We start from the raw sequence: 19,409 nt of genomic DNA, 5'->3' as shown, positions 1-19,409 counted from the left end.
TTCTAGAGGCTCCGGGGGGTGGGGGGGTGCTCGGGGCCGTGGCGGCCGCTCCTGCAGGCTGGCTTGGGGCACTCTGGCTTTCCGCGGGCAATCCAAAGGCTTTCCGAGGAGAAGGCTGGCCGCCCCGCCTGGCCTGCCTGCCCACCCTCGCCCCAGCCCCGCGCTCCCCTGCGCTCCCCTCCCGCCACCCCTCCCGCGGATGAGCAGGAATGACACAGACATGGTTCTGTACAAAACCTGAAATATTTTTACTCTTTTAAAACTTTGATCTAAGCTGCCTTAGACCTCATGGACTCGATACAAGAGTAATATGAATCGGGAAATAAAACACTTTAATAGCCACGGTAAACTTTGTTAGAAATGTACATGTTGCCAAATAATAATAATAAACTTTAAAAAATAAAAGAGAGAGAGAGAAAGAGAACAGCTTGATGGCCGGGTTAGATTATATAAATGTTCAACAAGGACGGGAAAGGAAACCTCGCAGACGCCAGGGCGGCTCCTTCGGGGCCCGGCGACCTTGCCCGCCAGCCTCGGGGCGGGGCCGCACCCCCCCCCCCGCCCCTCCCCCCCCCCGCAGCGCGGGCCACTTCTGCGCATGGACACAGCGCCCTGGGACGGGCGTATAAACAAAGCTCATAAGAAATGTACAAATATAAAAAGCTACAAACATTAATAAATTACAGCATCACAAAACACAGAAACACTTCACAAGGTGCTAGTAAAATAGCGGCGTCCCCACCCCCTTCGCCAACAAGAAGGAAAGAAAGAGCTGGTATTCGAGTTGAAGACCCCTCTCTGATCGCGTCTGGAACAGGTCTCGTGCGTACGGTTTGCTTCTGTAAAGACAGATATAAGGCTGCACAGACATCACTTGTTTTTCAGGCAATACCTTAGTTCCTAAGAGAAAGAAATAATACCGACGATAACAGTAGAAAGAAAGAAGGAAAGGAGAAGCATTGGAAACCCAACTGCTCATCAGACTCGGCAAAAAACTCGTATAAATGTTAATGAAGGACTCTATAGAAAGAAATTCCTAAAGATACTTTTACTCTTATAAAAAAGAAGTTATTTAAAAAGCTATTTACACGCTACATTCTATGAAAAATATGCTTCAGGAGATACATCTAAAATTAAAATACAGGATTGCCTGAGAAACAAATCCAGCCCCTCCGTGTCACTGGGCAGAGGACGTGCGGTCTGGGGTCCGCCCGTGGCCTCGACACCAAACACCGACAGGTGACAAGACAGAAGTGCGGGCCCTGCGTCCCTGGGCCGCCCAGCTGCCGTCAGCCCCGCCAGGCAGGTGCCTCGGCTGACAAGTGCTTCTCCGAGTGTAGCCGGTGGGGCTGGACGGGGCCCGCCCACATGGCTTAGCCTGGGCTCCCAGGCCCTAGGTCGTGGCTGGGCCCGACCCTTCCAGGGGGACCCCCACGATAGCGCCCCCGCCCCCTAACACAGACCCTGCCGCCGGCCCCAGCATCCCAACAAACGCCCCGGCAGGTCAGGGCACGACATCCACCATCCGGCCCGCCACCTGCCGGCCACGGAGCATAGAGGCCCCTCTCCTGGCCGGGCCGAACGCTCTCTGGACTGAGAATCACTCAGGAAGAGTAGGGGGGCACACAAGATCCCATTTTCTCCTCCTCTTCCTCTCTAGTGTTCTTTGCCTTTTTTAAGCCTCTGGAGGCTACCAGCCTGCGGCCAGCTCAGACCCTGGGCCTGGTGAGCGTTGGCTCACTCCTCCTTCCTCGAAGGACTCATGCTCCCAGCAGAGCTGCGGAGGCCCTGCAATCACACCCACACTCAGGGGTGCCTGGAGGCTGTCCTGAAACTGGAATGGTCCTCACGTGGGCAGGGCCGAGTTTCGGGAACTGGTCACTCTAAGCAACTTGAGAAAGGACATCTGTCCACGTTGGTGAGCTCCGCCTGCTGAAGCAACAGATGCTCGTGTGGGGGGGGAGTGGTGGCCGGGAGGGGGCCAGGCCCTCCCTGGGGTGAGGCAGCGCGGCCACCCTCCTGGGGGCGGATGTTCTAGCGGGGCTCCGGGGGTCCTGAGCGGAGCGGAAGGATCCTGGCTTTCCAAACTTTAAAGGAGTAGTTTTCCATTCCGATGAATTTTCAAAATTTTCCCAAGCCTCTGCTTGGCGGTGGCCATGCCCTTTTTTGTACGCTTTCCTGCACCAAGAGACACAAAAGTGGCGGGTGTGAGAGCTTGAGAGGAACCTCCCCCCCTGGAGCCCCCATCTTCTCTGTAAGACAGGCCTGCGGGCCTGAGCCCTGGGGGCTCCAGACCCCGCGGACCCACCAGTGGTCACCAAAGTGCCCTGCTGCGAGGCTGTGGGAGGAGGGTGGGGGGACAGCACCACGAGGGAGTGAGGCCTAGCCCTCCTCCTGGCGGCGGGAGCCACACTCCCGTGTCCACAGCCAGCTGGGCCTGGGGGCCAGGGTGCAGGCAGATCGGGGGTCTGGGGGTGAGAGTGGGGACCTGGGGACGCAGCCGGCCGTCCTGCCCCCGAACCACCCAGGGAGCCTGGATCACCCTGGGCCCCTCGGCACACTGCCGACCACACCCAGCTCCAAGCTGGGCCCCAAAGCCAAGGCGAGCAGGAGCAGCTTTCGCACTGTGAGGGGCCCTGGCCGAGCACGTGGCTGTAGACGTGGCCACCGGGGACAGAGGGGACCCGTGGTCCTCTAGCGTGCAGTCTGAGGGCACGCGGGCGCGGTACCTTTGGCGGCAGTATTGTTGGGGGATGACGCGGAGGGCCGCCTCTGCGCGAGGAAGACCCCGGGGGCCATGGGCTGGGAGGCGCGGCTGGCCTGGGCCCCTGCAAAGGCTCCGGCCGCAGTGTACTCGTGGTCCGCCAGGCTGCTGCTGTGGGATTCAGGCGGGGGCTCGGGCGAGCTGCCCTCCTGCGAGGCCTGGCTGCTGGCCGTGCTGGCGGAGGCCGGGGTGGCGGAGGCCGGGGTGGCGGAGGCCGGGGTGGTGCTGGCAGAGGCGGAGGCCGAGGCGGAGGGCGAGGGGGTGTTGGGGGCCAGCTTCCTTTTGGTGCTCTTCTTCTTCCTGCTCTTTTGCTCCTCCTTTGGACAAAGCATGCGGCCGGGCCTCAGACACAGGGGCTGGTCCCTCGTGCGTGAGGCCACTCCCCTGGCGTTGGGCCAGCTGGCCCCCAGGAGACCTGGCTGGGTCCACACCTAGCCCCACGCTCCCCCACTGCGAACCCGAGCAGCACCGGGACCCGTGCAGGGACCACCATTGCCCCCCTGCAGGTGAGCTGCCCTGGACATGGGGACACATGGACGGTGACACCACCACTCAGCTGCAGTGGACGTGCCCCCTGCCCCATTCCTCCACCCACAGCCTGACTCCCGGCCGAGGGGGGGAATGTGCCACCAGCACCCCACTCCCCAACCCCCTTCACTCCCAGAAACTTGTGAACAGGGATCAGCAAGACTCAAATGTCCCCAAGCCTGAGACAGCTCCCAGACTGGGCAGTTTGGGCAGGGGGCTGGGGGGAGGAGCAGAGGCCCAGGCAGGGGGCTGGGGGTGGACAGAGGCCTGGGCAGGGGGCAGGGGTGGGGGAGCAGAGGCCTGGGCAGGGGGCTGGGGGGGGGGTGCGGAGCAGAGGCCTGGACAGGGGGCTGGGGAGAGCAGAGGCCTGGGCAGGGGACTGGGGTGGGGGCAGAGGTCTGGGCACAGGGCTGGGAGGGGGAGAGCAGAGGCCTGGGCAAGGGGCTGGGGGCGGGCAGAGGCCTGGGCACAGGGCTGGGGGGTAGCAGAGGCCTGGGCAGGGGGCTGGGGGGGGGGAGCAGAGGCCTGGACAGGGGGCTGGGGGTGGACAGAGGCCTGGGCAGGGGGCAGCGGGGGGGGGGAGAGCAGAGGCCTGGGCACAGGGCTGGGGTTGGAGCAGAGGCCTGGGCAGGGGGCTTGGGGGGAGCAGAGGCCTGGGCAGGGGGCTGGGGCGGGGGAGCAGAGGCCTGGGTAAGGGGCTGGGGGGGAGCAGAGGTCTGGGCACAGGGCTAGGGGGGAGCAGAGACCTGGGCAGGGGGCTGGGGTGAGGAGCAGAGGCATCTGGGGAGCTGAGCCCAGGCAGGGCCCGTCTCACCTGCTGGGACAGCTTGGCTGCGGCAGCTGCCAGCCCAGTCTCGATGGAGGCCACTCTGGTGCCCTCACGCACAGGCCTGTCCTGCCTTGGCACCGATGGGCCGACCCTCGCTGCAGGAGAGAACGTCAGCCTGCCTCGAGTGGCCACCTATGCCTGTGCACCCCTGCGTCAGTCTGTGTCCAACACCTTACAACTCAGGGAGGGGCCCCACGCCAGCAAGACAGGTGACAGCAGGCTGGGGTCACACGGAAGGTGGACTCAGACCCCCACCCCAGGCCAGGTGCAGAGACACCCCCCCTAGGGCTGCCCATCCAGACAATGTAGGTGAGGGGCCGGCCCCCCGCAGGCAGTCCCCCAACCCGGCCCCTGCACTACCTGTGGGGCTGTAGGGGGCGTCGTCCGAGCCCTTCCTCTTCTTGGACCGGGACTTGAAGACCGGACTGTCCTCATCAGACTCCAGGGAGGGGTAAACTAGGAGGTGGGGGGGGGGGAGGCTGAGCCCCTGCTGAGACCGGGGGACTTCAAGCTGCAGAGCACTGTCCCTCCTGTCATGGCTGCCACACACACACACACACACACACACACACACACACACACACACACGCAGGCACAAGTCCCCTGGGAGCCATCCAGCCCAGGCCCCCTGAGGCACAGCAAGGGCAGGGACTGGCCAGAGAAGAGCTCCCAGGCCTGCCCCAGCGAGTCTTTGATGAGGAAGCCCCGCACAGCAGCTCTGGGGGGATTCCCGGGTGCCCCCGCCACAGCGCTCACTGCTGTCAGTCTGTCAGAATAGGGCAGGCCCCACATCCAGGCCCGCAGGTGTCCGTCCACCCGACAGGGCAGGGCCAACGAGAGCAGGGCCTGGAGGGCTGGGGGGGAGGGTCATGCCCTAAGCCCCCCTGCTCACTGCCCACCTTGGATGTGGGCCACTCTGGGCCTCAGTGTTGTAACCCACACAGAGACAGACGGGACGGCCGTGGTCTCAACATGTCTGTGAGCGTGCCACAGTGTGGCCGCAGAGGGGGTAGCGGGGTCGGTCCTCAGAGGGCAGAACAGCCGTGGACCTCCAACCCAGCAACGCCCCGTCCCAGGTCCACGCCAGGCGCACTGCAAACGTGGCCACACGGCACCCCTGCACTAACGTTCCCAGCAGCAGCGTCCACGGTGGCTGAGAGGCAGAAGCCAGCAGGCGGCCGAGAGTGGCTGGAAGGGGCCAACACGCGAGGCAGCCACGGCAGGGCACGCGAGAAGGAAGGTCTGTGCTCAGGACGTGACACACACAGACGGAGAGACTCTGTGGGCTACGGGCCAGGGAGGGGCTCTTTCTGGGTGGCGACCATATGCTTCTGAGGCCGACTTTCCTGTCTCCTGAAGACGGCTCAGCTCCCGGCACGAGCAGAAGCCCGGGGGCACTGCTGGCACCCGCCCGCACCCCCGGGGCCTCACCATAGTCTGAGTCCTTGAAGCAGGCATCCAGATGGTCCTGGTCCTCCTCGTAATCATCCAGGTCCACGCTGTTCTTAGCTGCCCTCTTCAGCAGCCGCTTGCCGGCGCCCTTGCCACCACCCCCGTTCTTCCGGGCACCGTGAGCCACCAGCGAGCTGCCCTTGGCCTGGCCGGCGCCCCACGTGGTCTGCAGGCAGGAGTCGGAGGCCTGCAGGTTGGCCATGGACAGCATTCCCTGAATTGCTTCCTGCGTGCTGGGGGAGGCCGGGGGCTGGCTGGAGACACAGAGAGAAAGGCGGCGCTCGGCCCACAGGCCACGGCCCACAGCACCGAGCCCACGGCTTACGACCCGTGGCCCACGTCCCACAGCACTCAGCCCACAGCAAGCAGTCCATAGGCCATGGTCCACAGCCCATGTAGCCCCCACCCCCCAGTGGCACAGGGCACAGGGTGGAGCACAGCAGTAGCTGATGACTCCCTCTCTGAAAGAGCCAACCACCCCCTTCTCCAGCCCTTTGCCCCCACACCCTGCAGGGTCAGACAGGGCATGGTGAGGGGACACAGGAGAAGAGAGGGAGCAGAAGGGGGCAGAGAGAGAAGGGTGGCAGATGGACGGGCCTGTACCAGCCTCTGATCGCGCCTGCTCTCTCCCACCTGCTCTTTACCCGCTGGCCACACCTCAGCCCGGCCTGAGCTCGGCTCCGCTCAGCCGCCCCCTCAGGCAGCTTTCCCAACACCACCTTCTGCTGGCCTGATCCGGGCACCTGTCACCCTCCGGCTCTGGGCAGTGCCGGGCCCCCTTGCCACATTCTCTTCGCCTGCCCCACCCCCTCCGCCATCACCTCCTCCCAGCTGAACTGACTCCCCTCCCTCCAGATACCCAGTGAGGCTGTGCTGCTGACTGACGCTGCGTCCTCCGCTGGCCTGGGCTCTGGGAGGGGCGGGTGGCAGCCCCCCTCCCCCCCGACAGAACAGAGGCCTGGACGAGGCTGGATGGGGACAGCTCTCACCGCCAAGGCCGCATGGGGTCTGTCTGGGCCTTCTCAGGGACCTCAGCTCCATGTCCCACCCCCCCCCCCCCCCCCCCCGCCAGGTCTGCTTTCCTGCCCCTGCCCCAGCCCATGCCTCCTTGAAGCCAGCCAGCCACCTCCCCCCCCCCCCCCCCCACGCTCCTCCCCTAGCCTATCTGCACCAGGACAGGCAGCTCACCCTGGTCAGCCCTCCACATCTCCCTGCAAGGCACCCAACACCCAGCCCAGGAAACTCCCAGTGGGCCTGGCCCAGCAGGCATCTCTCTTCAGGGGCCGTTTCTGACCCTTGGCCTCACCCCCGTGGGACAGGACAGCCCACCCTGACCTGTGGGCCCCCAGCCAAACCATTGTGTCAGGCACTCCTGAGCTGACCCTCCCTGGGAGACAGGACCAGGAGTCCCGAATGGGGTGGGGAAGCCACAGGCGCTTAGCCCTCCTCCCCATCACAGACCCAGAAGGCCTAGGCAGCGGCTGCAGGGTCCAGCCCTGGTGTCTGACATCCATGCTTCTCCTGCCTGCCCCATGTGTCCTGGGGGATGGACCCACTCGAGGCTACTGTGACCCCAAAGCAGCACCCAGGGTGTCAGTCCACACAGGCCCTGCTGGGGGCTCTGCCTCGTCCTCTCTCATGCTGCCCCCCACCCCCACCCCATCTTCCAGAAGTGTTGGAAACACATTTAGTAGTAAGACCATTATAACGAGAAGGAGCCACAAGTCCCGGCTCAGAAGTGAGAACTTCTCAAACAGAGGGCCGGCAGGCTGGGGGAGATACAGCCGGCCCCCAGGGAGAACAGACACAGAGCGTCCCTGCAGGTCCCAGGGGCCCAGTGAGACAAGCTTGGACACACGTAGTCCTGCTGGGTCACTGCTGGGCTCTAGGCCAGGGACTCTGTCCGGAGCAGGGAGGAGGGGGCTGGGGAGGGCTCTCCAAGCAGCATCCCCACAAATACCGCCTCTCGGGCTCTGCCCCAGATACCCTGGACCACAATGTCCTGGCTTCTGCTGCAACCAAACAGGACTGCAGTTCCAAAGCCAAAACGATAGGAAAATCAAGTCGGATGGTCAGAATCGGGAGCTCCTGGCCCCTCTGCCCCGTCCACGCTGCACAGGCAAAGGCTTGTCCAGACCTAGCCGGGAGCACACAGTATACCACGGCTGTGCCACTGTCACCGGTGGTCTCTGAGCAGCACAGACCCCCGACCTGCAGGGGAGACAGCAGGAGCCAATGGCTGGCCCGTCACCCTCTGCACCAGGCTCTCTGGGGCACGGATGTGGCCCTGTCCGGCCCTGTCCCGAAGCTCTGGGCCCCCTCACGCAGCCTCAAGGCTGGGCAGACACCAGGCTTCCCACAGGGACAGGAGGGCAGGGGGCCGGGACACCCACCGGGAGCTTCCCCTGGGGAACTGGCGTGGTCCCAGCCCAGCTCTACTGCACCCAGGAGGGAGGCCTGTGGAGCCCAGGGCTGCATGCTGCCCGGGCCAGCGGTCAGTCCACGCAGGGCAGGCGCACCAAGGAGCAAAGTCTAGCCAGTGCACATGGAAACTCATCTCTTAATCCTCCAATTATCATACCAGAATCCTCCCCGCAATCCCCAGCGGTGAACTTAGCTAAGCAAACCATCCACAAGAAATTAACATATTTCCCTCCATTTTTTTTCAGCTGTTTTTTCCCAGCAGCAAATACTTAAAACAGAGCAAACGGACCATCAAAAACTGACCCGCTCTCCAAATGGGAGACTGGGGAGAGGGACTGCCTGCAGCAGGCGGTCCGGGTGGGCCTGGCAGGCACGTGTGCATGTGCGGGTGGGTGTGAGGGCACACGTGTGTGGGGGCACACGTGTGTGTGTGCAGGGCAGTTAGCGGTGCACCTCGGACAGGCAGCCCTCCCTCCAGAGTCCGAGCATCAGCCAGCCAGGGTTCTTTCCGGAAGAAGGGCACCCCAAGGCCACGTGGGGCCAGTGCCCTCCTGGAAAGGGGGTCACAGCCAGACTTCTCCTGGCAAAGCCTCAGGCCAGGGTCCCGCCATAGCAAAGGCCACAGGGCATTTCTGTCGTGAGGGACTCATATCTGTGCGTGTACAGAAACCACTTAATGCCAAGCAGGAAACGCATACCCCAAAGGGCAGCAGACACTGCCAGCCACACGCCGAGAGAAAGCACCTACAGCTGTCTGTGAACACAGTACTGCACAAAACACCGTGATTTGTGAAAGAAAACACAGCCAAGTGACTTAGCCAGAATCCTCTCCGATTCACAGCCTAATGCGCTCGCTTCCTGGGGGCCCTGCGGCCTCCCCACAGCTCATGCAGCGTTGGGACTGCGATTTTGGGAACACGGTCTCGGGGGCAGAGCTAGGGGACCGAGTTCTGGGCAGGCCACGTGCGCCCTGCCTTCCTCAGGCCCAGCCCTTTCCTGCCTGGATGTCACCGCCCAGCACAGCCCACCGTCCCGGGCCCCCACCGAGCTCTGTCATCGGGCAGGATAGGGATTCTGCTCTGGCCTCCGCCACTTGTGCTGCCTCAGTGTCTCCTGGGCCGCCGGGACGTGCTGCTGTCGTGGGGATGGGCAGGGGACAAACTCCCAGGTGGGAGGCCCTGACCCCTCGGTTATCTGTCTGTGGTACCTGTGGCAATTCCACGTGAGCAAAAAATGACCACAGTGCCTAAAAACAAAATTAGTTGGATGGGCAGAGAATTCAGCTGGGACCATCACCAGAGAAACGAGCCCAGAGGGGTTAATCCGTGTCTCTCGGATCGCAGGTCTGGGGCCTAGCAGGCCTGGGCAGGAGGAATCCCGGCATCCAGGGGCCCCCACAGCCGCAGCAAGTGGGCTCCCAACCCTGCCAGGCAAGTGCATGTCTGTTTGCACACAGGGGTCAACTGCACGTTGGCAGCTGGGTGGGTCTGCACGTGCCCCCGGACGGGTGCGGTCATCTGGGGACCTGGCAGGTGTGGCCCCTCCCAGGGCACGTCTCTCCTGTCCCCAGGCTCTGAAACGACCTTCTCTCTCCCTGCAGGGTGAGGTCTCTGAAGCCCTGGGTCCCAGAGACACCAGGTGCCCTTGACCCGGAGGCTGGGCACAGGCCATGGAAAATTTCCTACATTACCTTCACAGCATTTGGGAAGCGTCTAGATAGAGACTGCTAGACGTCCCAGCCAGGAGCCCAGCCCAGCCCTGGGTCTCCGCATTCCCCCAAGGAGGGCAGCCGCTCAGCCTCCTCTGAGTGCAGGTGTCCAGGACTGTGGCGGGGTCGGGGGGAGCTCCGTGCCCTTACTCAGGGGCTCCACAGACCTTCGAGAACAGCAGGCCAGCGCCCACTCACCTACCTCTGGGACGCAGGCCCAGAGAGCCCATGTGTGCCCTGCAGGCCTACCTGTTGGGGTTGTACTCGAGCGCTCCAACCTCCTCACTGGCCTGCAACAGGTCCAGGATGCCCGCGGCTGAGCCCCCGCTGTCTTTCTTCACTTTGGCGTTGCGGGCAGGCTTGGTGTCCGTGTCGATGTGCAGCGAGCCCTCATCAGAGGACTCGTCACTCTGCCACGGGGATAGAGCCACAGATCAGACAGGGCTTGAGGGACAGCCATTGTCTCCCTCTGGCCATAACAGGTTTCTCACAGTCTTTCAAGAGCCGGCCCTTAGAACAAGCACTGCGGGGCCTGCTGGCGAGACACACACAAAACGGCTAGACCCCAGAGCTTTCTGTCGGGCCCCAGGGGCCTGTCCCGGAAGGCTGCCCTATTTCCCCAGGATACCCTGGTTCACCGAGCCTTCCACAGGAGCGCCGGTACTGACAACAGATGGGAGGAGAGCCCGTGTGGGTGGGCAGGGAGCCGGCGGGAGCACGGGCCCACACGCAGAGCCCCAGTTAACAGCCACTGGCAGGTAGCTCTGGGGACCCCTGGCCTCCTTGCGAACAGCCACCGGGTCCTGGGCTGGACGCAGCCTAACTTAACCACCCCCCAACCATGGTGCAGGACCCCCGGCAGGCCTGGCCCCGCTCCCCCCACCATTCATCATCTTCAAGGTGGCACAGCCACCCACAGAGACCCGAAGACCCTCCTGGAGTCCCACCCCTGCGTTCATCCCTCCCTGTGGGTCCTATGGCACGTGGCCCCACTCCAGAACCCAGGCCAACCCCCATGGAAACGCCCGGGGAGCATGAAGATGAGCCACGTCCCCTGCGAAGCAGGACGGCCAGAGACAGGGATGGGCGTGTGGCCTGGCCTCCCAGGGACCCGGGGCAGACACACCTTGTAGAGTGCCGAGTCCAGCTTTGGCTTCGTAACGGGCGTGGGCAGCGGCTCCTTCCCGTCCAGTAAGACTGAAAGCACAGCAGAGATGCGTCTGGCAGAGGCCACGGGAGCACGGCCGCCCCCCACCCCCTGAGCCCTCACTCACAGGACAAGTCTCTCTTGGGGGCGCTCCGCTTCCTCCTGATGGGGAACTCGTCAATCTTGAGCTCCCCATCATCGGACACATACTCGTACTCGTCCCGCACGGGCTGGGGCTTGTCCTCCTTGAAGCTCTGCACGGCCCCAAACACGCCGGGGCCAGGCTGCGGCTTCAGGGCCTTGGAGCTGCGGCGCACACGCGGGCCGGTCAGTACCATGGGACAGTGGCCGGCCCGTCCTCCAGCTGTGGGAGGGTGTGCTCCCCCCCGCCCCCCGAGGCTCTGATCCCAGCTCGATTTCAGAGGCAGCCAGCATCCACGGCCTGGGGTCCCCGTGGAGCTGTGTTGGAAAAATTAATTCCGACTGCGGTGCAGACACAATGTTCTAAAAGCTATCATTCAACTCGGGTGAGGCGGGGCTCCGACGCGTCCAGCAATGGGGACAGCAAGCCAGGGCTGGGCCTTCCGCTGCTCCCCACAGGGCAGCTCCAACTGCCAGCATCTGAAGCATACACACCAGGCGGCAGGGAGCCCTGCTGGATGTGCACACCGGCATGCACACAGAGCTGTGATGCGGTGTCCACGCACAGCTGCGATAGTGTCCATACACAGCTGTGATATGGTGTCCACACGTAAGTGTGCACGCACAGCTGTGATATGGTATCCATACACACATCTATGATAGTGTTTACGCACGTGTGTGCACACACAGCTGTGATACGGTGTCCACGCACACGTGTGCACGCACAGAGTCCCATCCACCACTGCCTTCTCCATTTCCAAAGCTTCGGCGCCCAGCAACCGAGCTTCAGACGATCAAGCATGTGCTCAGGGCCATGAGGTCCAGGCGACGGGCCCTTCCCCACGGGCCTCTGGGCCCCAAGACCACCCAGGCCAGACCCGGGCCCCTGCTCACTGAGCAGTCTCGGCACACTGTCTAGAGGTCTTGGGACTAACGGGATGTCGGGCCAGGCTCTGCACGGCGCTGGACGTTGCCCTGCCCTGCTTCCCCACCACCTGCAACAAGGAAACTGAAGCCCATGGCAGAAAACTGGCCCCATTCCCACTGGGATGTACTGCTTCCCAGCCGGGGGGCACCCACCCCAACCTGAGACTCAGCGAGCAACTGCACGTGGGGCCCTGGCTGCCGAGGGGCTTCTCGGCTGCCAAGCTGCTCAGCAGACACAGACCCCTTCTGCCGTCCGGAACACCGACACGCCCACTCCCACACACACCCTTCCTGCCTCTCAGCTCAGTGCCACCTCCGCCAGGAAGCCCTCCCGATTTCTCGGGCCCCACAAGCCCTGCACTTCTATCCTCCACAGCCTCCATCACAGCCATAATTCGGGGCACATTTGAGAACGATGGGTTCACACAGGCCTCTGAGCCCCGAGGCCAGGACCCTGACCCACCCTACATGTTGTGTGCCAGCCCAGGGCGCAGCAACCGGGCTGGAGGCCACCCAGTCACGCTCTCCCCTGTGCCAGCACACGCCAACCGGCCCCTCTCCACCCACCGGGGCTATCAGGTTGGGAGGTGGGGAAAGGTCAGCCGGCTCTGGAAGGCGGGGGGGCTCGCCTGGGGACCCCTCCAGGAGGTCACGCGTGTGCCTGTCTCCGTGCGTGCGTGCTGTGTGCAAGCGTGCGCGCCTGCCCCTGCAGGCTGAGTGTGCACGTACCCCAGCAGTGTCTTGTTGAAAGACAGTGAGAACCTGGTGTCCTTGTTCTTCTCCAGCTTCTGCTCCTCCTCCATCTTCAGCAGGGAGTCGGGTTTGCTGTTCTGAAAAGCAAACCCAGGGCTGCCACTCGGCTGCATGCAGGCAGCCAGCGGGCGGAGGTGTTGGGGCCGGCCGGCCTGCTCCCTCGGACCACATCATCCAGGAACCCCATTCTCTGTAGCGCCTGGGCTCACGTGTGTGCAGACGTGCGCACACACGCACACGCTCCTCACCTTGTACTTCCACTTGGCTTCCGACTTGCTCTTAGTCTGTTCTCGGATGTCCAGCCTCTCCACGTCGTTCTGTGAACTGACCACCTCCTTGTCGGGCACACTCAGGACACTCTTTGTGGCCTAGAAAACAGCAGTCATGACCCAGCAGTGGACACAGGAGAGGGTCAGGGATCTCTGAGGCCACAGGGCAGAGTGAGAGCCGCACGGCACAGAGCCCCCGCCTTCCCGCTGGCTCACATGCAGCAGCTCAGCTACCCATCCACTCACCCCATCTATCCACTCATCATCCATCCATCCACCCCAAACACCCACCCATCCACGTAACCATCCACCCAACCATCCATCCGCCCACCCACCCACCACCCCATCTATCCACCATCTATCCGCCCACCTATCCACCCATTCACGTACCCTCCCCCGCTCATGCCCTCCCTCCCTCTTCCTGCCATCCATCCACCTGTTCATTTGTTCATTCATCCACCCTCTCTGCCCCAAGGAAAGGAAAACCAATGTGCCCCACCGGAGCCCTGTGACACTGGCCCTGGTTGTCAGCGATTCCCCGAGAAGGGGTATCAGCCTCCCACTAGCAGGAGATCACTCAATGGGGCCGGGTCTCGGTGTCTCACGGTCCCTGAAGCCCACGCCTAAGGCCCTCTGGTTACACTGGCCAGGGCCAGGCCTGCCTCTCTCACTGATTGTGGGGGCTCAGGCTCCTCAAGTAACTGCCCACATCGCCAGTCCCCCTTCTACCCCCCGCCCCCCACTGCTCTCTGAGGGGGTGCCTGGCCCACCTTCAGGTCCCAGAGAAGACTCAGCCAGCTCATCCCCCCACGTGACCCCGTGTGGGACCCCCGTCCCAGCACAGACACCACTGCCTTCACTGGGAGGCTCTGTCCCCGCTGCGCCAAGCTCGTTGGGCTGTCCCCGGCCCCTAGTACAAGGACATGGCAGCCCTGGTTCTGGGCCGCAGGCCAGCCTCTGAGGTGTCTGTGGACCCTCTGACAGGAGGGTGACACCACCCACCTTGCCTTTCTTGGGTGGCTCGATCTTGGTAAGCGCCTCCTTGGTGTGGGCCTCCAGCAGGTCCAGGTTGGGGATGGTGGGAGAGGCTGCCCCCCTGCACTTCTTCCCTTTCTTCTTGCCCCCATCCTTGAGCTTTAGGGGCTTGGGGGGCTTTGGGGGCTTCGGAGGCTTGGGGGGTTTGGGGACTTTGGACGGTTTGGGCATCTTCACGGTTTTGGGAGTCTTTTTCTTGGACACTTTCTCCAGGAAGGACCGAGGAGGGCTGGCCTCAATAGGGGATGGGGGCTCCTCCTTCTCCCGGTCCCCAAAACAGACCTCATCTGAGGAGATGGCCGGGGTCACTTCAGGTCGGGTGGCCTTGGAGGCATTCTGGGGCAAGGACAAGAAGAGGTGGTCAACCACCTCCTGCCAGGAGGGCCTCAGCCCAGGCCGTGGGAGACAACCCAGCAGAAAAGAGCATCCGTCTACATGCTTGCATCTGTCCTATGGCATCCGTAGGGTACACCCATCTACACCACCTACGGGTCACACTCACGTCTGTCCTACAGCGTCTGTAGAATAAACTACCTAGACCACCTACGGGACACCCTCACGTCGGTCCTACAGTGTCCATAGGATACACCCGTCTACACCACCTATGGGTCACACTCACATCTGTCCTATAGGGTCCGTAGGATACACCTGGCTACACCATCTACCAGACACGTTCGTGTCTGTCCTACAGTATCCATAGGACACCCTCACATCTGTCTACACCATCATGTGACACATCCATCTACAGTACCCACATGATAGGATGCCGTTCGTCTACACCATCAGCTACCTGACCCCTCCACCTCCTTGGTGGGAACTGCTGTCCCACCCTGCAGCACAGAGAAGCTGGGGGCAGTCCGGGCTCACACAAGCAGGGTCTCCAGAGGCTGGAATTGTCCCTCCTCCAGTCTCCTCCCCACCCGTTGGGAAAGCTGCAGAGGAGCCCCATCCCGTTTTCCCAGGGCTCCTGCCAGGAGGTCACAGGCAGCCACAGGTGCCTAGGAGTTTGCACTGTGCCGGTGACCCTGCCCCAGAGGGCTGGGGGAGGAGCCATCTCAGACACCACTGTCCCTGGCGGGCAGCTCTGGGGAGGGCCAGGGAAGGCAGGCAGAGGGTCCCCCTGCCAGGGTTGGCGGCCTCCGGGGGTCCGCCCTACCTCGCTGAGCCGGATCTCTTTGGCGAGGTCTTTGATGAGCTGGGAAGGTTTGAAGTGCTCTGGGAGTTCGTCCTCATGCTCCGCCAAAGCCTGAAGGACAGCACACACAGGCCCGGGCTGGGTGCTGCCGTCTACCTTCTAGGCCACGCCACCCCACCCCTTCCCACCCACAGGGGCCCTCCAACCCAGGCCCCATCAGACAGGCAGGGGGAAGGCTTTGTCATGACCCCACTCCACAGGTGGAGAAACAAAGTCCCAGAAAGGACGACATGCCCGAGGCCACCACTGGCTGGAGAGTGGACGTGGGCGGTCCCTTCTTCCTGGGCACAAGGCTGCTACACCTGGCCATGTGGCTGAGGGGAGGTGGGATGGACACCAGATACTGTTCCAGGCCTTGAAGCCAGAGATGGGGATATAGGACAGCCCTGGGGGATCACCAGACAGTGCTGCTGGGGGACACGGCGGGGGCAGGGCGTGCGGGACAGGGCAGTGCTGCTGGGGGCACCTTGTAGGGTAAAAGGTCTGTTGCTGTGGAGGGCACAATGTGGGGACACAGTGTAAAGGGATGCCCACATCACAGAGCAAAGGCCACTTCTGAGCTGATGAGCTGATGCCTAGATGGGCCCAGGGCCAAGAGGCTGATCCCAGCTCACGTCCTGGGCCCCCCTGCCCCACCCCGCCCTGCCCCCTCAGGGGCACTCCGTGGTATCTCCACCACCCACCTTCCCCCCTGCAGACTCTCCAGGCCCCCCCCCTCCCCCCCCCCGCTGCGCCTTGGGCCGGGCACTGCTCCCCCTACCCCGCTACAGGTGAGCTCTTCACAGGCTGGCTCCCACTAGAGGAACGGCTCCCCGCCCGGACCCACCCCTCTGCCCGCTCACACCGGGCACATCTCCCTACCTGCTTTTTCGTCCATGATCTAAAAGCACCATTGAGAATTTTAGCTCCTTGGACTAGATGAGGGGGCAGCTGCTTCCCAGATTTGTGAGAACCTGGGTGGGGAGGCAGAGGGATTTGATCTGGTGGGCGTGTGCCCGCTCGCCCCTCCCTGCCCACCGCCTGCGGGCGACTTCACGCGGTGGGCGGGGCAGGGGCGGAGTCCGGCCGGACCTCTGCCCACTGCCACCTGCCCAACTGCCAACGGTTGCTCTCGGAACCTCGGGGACCCAATCCAGGTGCCCCGCGAGGGCAGGACTGGCGCTCCCCCCACCCCCACCGTCCACCCGCAGGGCCCAGGTGTTCCCCCTCCACGTGGCTCCCCGCCCACCTCAGTGAGGGGCCACAGGCGCACCCACACCTCACGCTGCCCCTGCATAGCTGCGGTACCGGGTGTCCCCGCGGTGGTGGGCCAGGGCAAGCACGGTCTCAGAGACGCCCTGGGGGGCCGTGCGAGCCCCCAGGAAGGGGACAGAGTGCCCCATTTCCGGCCGGGTAGCTCGCTGCAGAGGCCAAGCGGCCTGATCTCCGAGCCACCACATGACAGACGTGCGGGTCCATGGTCAGTGGTCACCCCATCATGCCGTCTCCAGCGGGGGGGGGGGGGGTGCTCTGCCTATGCTGCCCCCATCTCACCTCCCTACCATGAGCCCTGGGGGCAGGACTGGACTCCCTCCTAGACACGCCCCTGCCAGGGTGAAGTGCTCTGCACTTGGGGCCCAATGGATGAATTTCATTGAAACCTGGCCAGCCAGGACTAAGGTCAGTTTTTAGCTTTCCCATCTCTAACAGGAGCCAGAGCCCCTGCCCTGAGGAAGGGGTCTCAGCTGGCTGTAGGAGCCAGGCACTGACCCTGAAGGCCTGGGGTGCAAGGCAGCTGGGTGTCCACGGATAGCAGGGACCCAAGGGGCCCACCCCTTTCCACAAGCCTCCGCGGGGACCCCAACAGGCACACCCACCCCTAGGATGGCAGGGACGTTGCAGTGGTCCTCAGCTGGCAGCTGGGAGCCAGGCAGACCCTCAGGCCTCTTGACATCCCAACTGAGCCCCACCAGGAGCCAAGAAGGCTGCGTACACCAGGCCCGGGGACACACAGCAGCGTTCTTTCCAAAACATGAACCACCCTGCCCAGCACCCCCCAGCCCCACACTGCAGAGCAGGGCTCAGGCCCCTTGAAGGCTGTGCTCCACCCACAGGCAGAGATGCCAACCTGGACATCCGTACCTTTAAACGCCTCCAGCAAATGCTTTCCCATGTACCAGCAGGCAGTTTCAAAGTTGGGAAACTGAGTCAGGCTGCCAAGTTTCAATCTCCTTTCCACTTCATATGCTCTGGAAACCATAGCAAAGAACCGTCCAGAGCACTGAGCTCTGAGGGGGCGACACTAAGCGTGAGCCCACGTCAGAGTCACGAGTCACAGCTGTGACAAGGCCACAGCGCGGCTATGCTGCCCCAGCCTCCACAACGGGCCCAGCGCAGCAGGGAAGAGTAGGGGACCACATGGGAACGAGCTCCATGGGCCACGGCCGCTGGCCGCTCAGGGGCCCCTGCGAGATCACAGCCCACCTCCCAAGGAAGAGGCTAACGGCACGCCCAGAACTCAGGGGAGACGCCACCACACCGGCCTGGCAGCAGGGGACCTGCCTGGTGGAACCCAGGCCGGCGTGGCCCTACCTCATCTGCATCTCCACACTCAGGCTGTGGAGGAAATGTCCCGCGAAGGCCAGGCAGTCCACAGGCGTGAGCGTGGCGTAAATCCAGCCTGGGGAGACAGGGAGGTGGCCGGCCCTTCGTGGTACTCGAGGCTCCTTCCAGCCTGTCCTGGCGCCCCCGTCCAAGCTGGCCGGGCTGCTCAGTGCACTTCCTGCCTGGCCCAGGCCCAGGAGCTTCCCACCCAGGCCCGGGCTGCCCAGCACCCCGACCTCCACACATGGGCGTGGGGGTGGGTGTGGGGGGCCCAAGCCGATCTGCCATAGCCCTGGGAGAGCTGGGCTGGTCCCCGGATCGTCCTCAGAGGGGAACCAGGGCCACATGGGGATGTCACCGTGGCCGGGGGGAAGGGGGGAACCCGGGGGAGGAAGGGGTCTCTCAGGAAGGACTCCGAACACCTAAACGAATAGGAGTATGAGGCCTTATTCAATCCTGATTGAAAATGGGGGAAGAAATATCTGTAATTAGGAAATATGAGCAGTGGCTGCTTAGGTATTGACATCATGCTATGTGCAAGAGGCCTTCTGGAGAAGGAGGAACGTCTCAGGATGAAGCAGCATGCGGCCTGTAAGGCCCTTCCTCCTCCTCAGGGCTGAACTGTCCAGAGGAGCAAAAACGTGGGGCGCAGGGCCGGCTCTCAGGGCCCCAGGACAAGGCGGACAGCCCCGCGGATGCTCACCTGAGGGGATGAAGAGCGTCTGGCCCTGCTTGAGGGTGCATTTATAACACCTGTCCACCTGGTCTGCAAAGAACATCTCGCTGTGGTTCGCGGCCGACTGCCAGCGCTCGTACAGGGAGATGTTGGCCGAAGCCGGCTTGATGAGATAGAAGATCTTCTCCCCCTGCCAACAAGAGGCCACTGGCAGAGCCCGCCACCGCCCAGGACGCTGGGGGGCAGGGGCACCACAGGCAGGGGACACCGCTGGGGGGCAGAGCCGGCCACTGCCCAGGGACCATGGACACCCAGGGACACCGTCCCTTCCCTGAGATGTTGGGGCCACACGGGCCTTGCAGTTCAGGACTCTGTTTGTGGGAAGGTTATGGGCACCAGAGCCTGGGCACCGCACACACCACGCTTGCGCGACACTGGGAATGCCACGTGTGGCAGGGGCAGCCCCGCTGTGTCATGACTTGCTCCACTCCTGAGAGCCTCCTGCGTCTGGGCTGCAGATGGAAGGATGGCCCCCATGGCCAGGCTCCGGCCCGCCCCACACTCAGCGCTCCACAGGGCCAGGACCATGAGCCCCGCCGCCCCACGAGTCAGGCTCAGGCAGGTGCAGGGAGACCCGGGGCCGGTGCCCGAGCCCAAGACTTGGGGTCTCCTTCTCTGTTTGTCTTCACATCTCCCCTGTCCCCTGGCAGGGGCCCCCAGCCCTCCCCGCTCTTGTGTGGGCCCCCACACACGTTCCCTCACCCCCTCTTCCAGGAAGCCCTCCCAGCACCGCACTCCCCTCCTTAGGGGTCCGGAATGCAGAGCGCCAGGCCCCCTCCAGTGGGCTTCATGAGCCTCACCCTTCCCCAGAAAAAGGCAACACACCTGGGCCACTCTGGCCCCGAGGCTCCCCCACCCCCACCTCCCGAGGGCAGGAGAAACACATGCCCATGCCCCCCCCAGGTGCTGGCCCCATGG

The 19,409-nt window shown here is 63.5% G+C and overlaps 1 protein-coding gene across 1 annotated transcript in view; it reads right to left on the bottom strand.

Moving 5' to 3' along the window:
• Positions 1-224: 224 nt before the first annotated feature.
• PHF2 (PHD finger protein 2) overlaps positions 225-19,409 on the bottom strand; it is a 75,148-nt gene continuing 55,963 nt past the window's right edge. The window contains exons 7-22 of the mRNA XM_042964442.1: positions 18,459-18,621; positions 17,744-17,831; positions 17,294-17,400; positions 16,034-16,125; positions 15,134-15,223; positions 13,945-14,313; positions 12,922-13,041; positions 12,650-12,750; positions 10,980-11,158; positions 10,832-10,902; positions 9,955-10,115; positions 5,553-5,827; positions 4,482-4,577; positions 4,107-4,216; positions 2,730-3,081; positions 225-2,178 (exon numbers count right to left, since the gene is read on the bottom strand). Coding sequence (XP_042820376.1) covers positions 2,090-2,178; positions 2,730-3,081; positions 4,107-4,216; positions 4,482-4,577; positions 5,553-5,827; positions 9,955-10,115; positions 10,832-10,902; positions 10,980-11,158; positions 12,650-12,750; positions 12,922-13,041; positions 13,945-14,313; positions 15,134-15,223; positions 16,034-16,125; positions 17,294-17,400; positions 17,744-17,831; positions 18,459-18,621 — 2,463 coding nt within the window. The 3' untranslated portion in view covers positions 225-2,089. The remainder of the gene's footprint in view (positions 2,179-2,729; positions 3,082-4,106; positions 4,217-4,481; positions 4,578-5,552; positions 5,828-9,954; positions 10,116-10,831; positions 10,903-10,979; positions 11,159-12,649; positions 12,751-12,921; positions 13,042-13,944; positions 14,314-15,133; positions 15,224-16,033; positions 16,126-17,293; positions 17,401-17,743; positions 17,832-18,458; positions 18,622-19,409) is intronic.

This window comes from Panthera tigris, chromosome D4, assembly GCF_018350195.1.
Source record: "Panthera tigris isolate Pti1 chromosome D4, P.tigris_Pti1_mat1.1, whole genome shotgun sequence".
NCBI lineage: Eukaryota > Metazoa > Chordata > Mammalia > Carnivora > Felidae > Panthera > Panthera tigris.
Note: the sequence above shows the minus strand (reverse complement) of the source record. Positions and strands in the feature narration are given on the sequence as shown.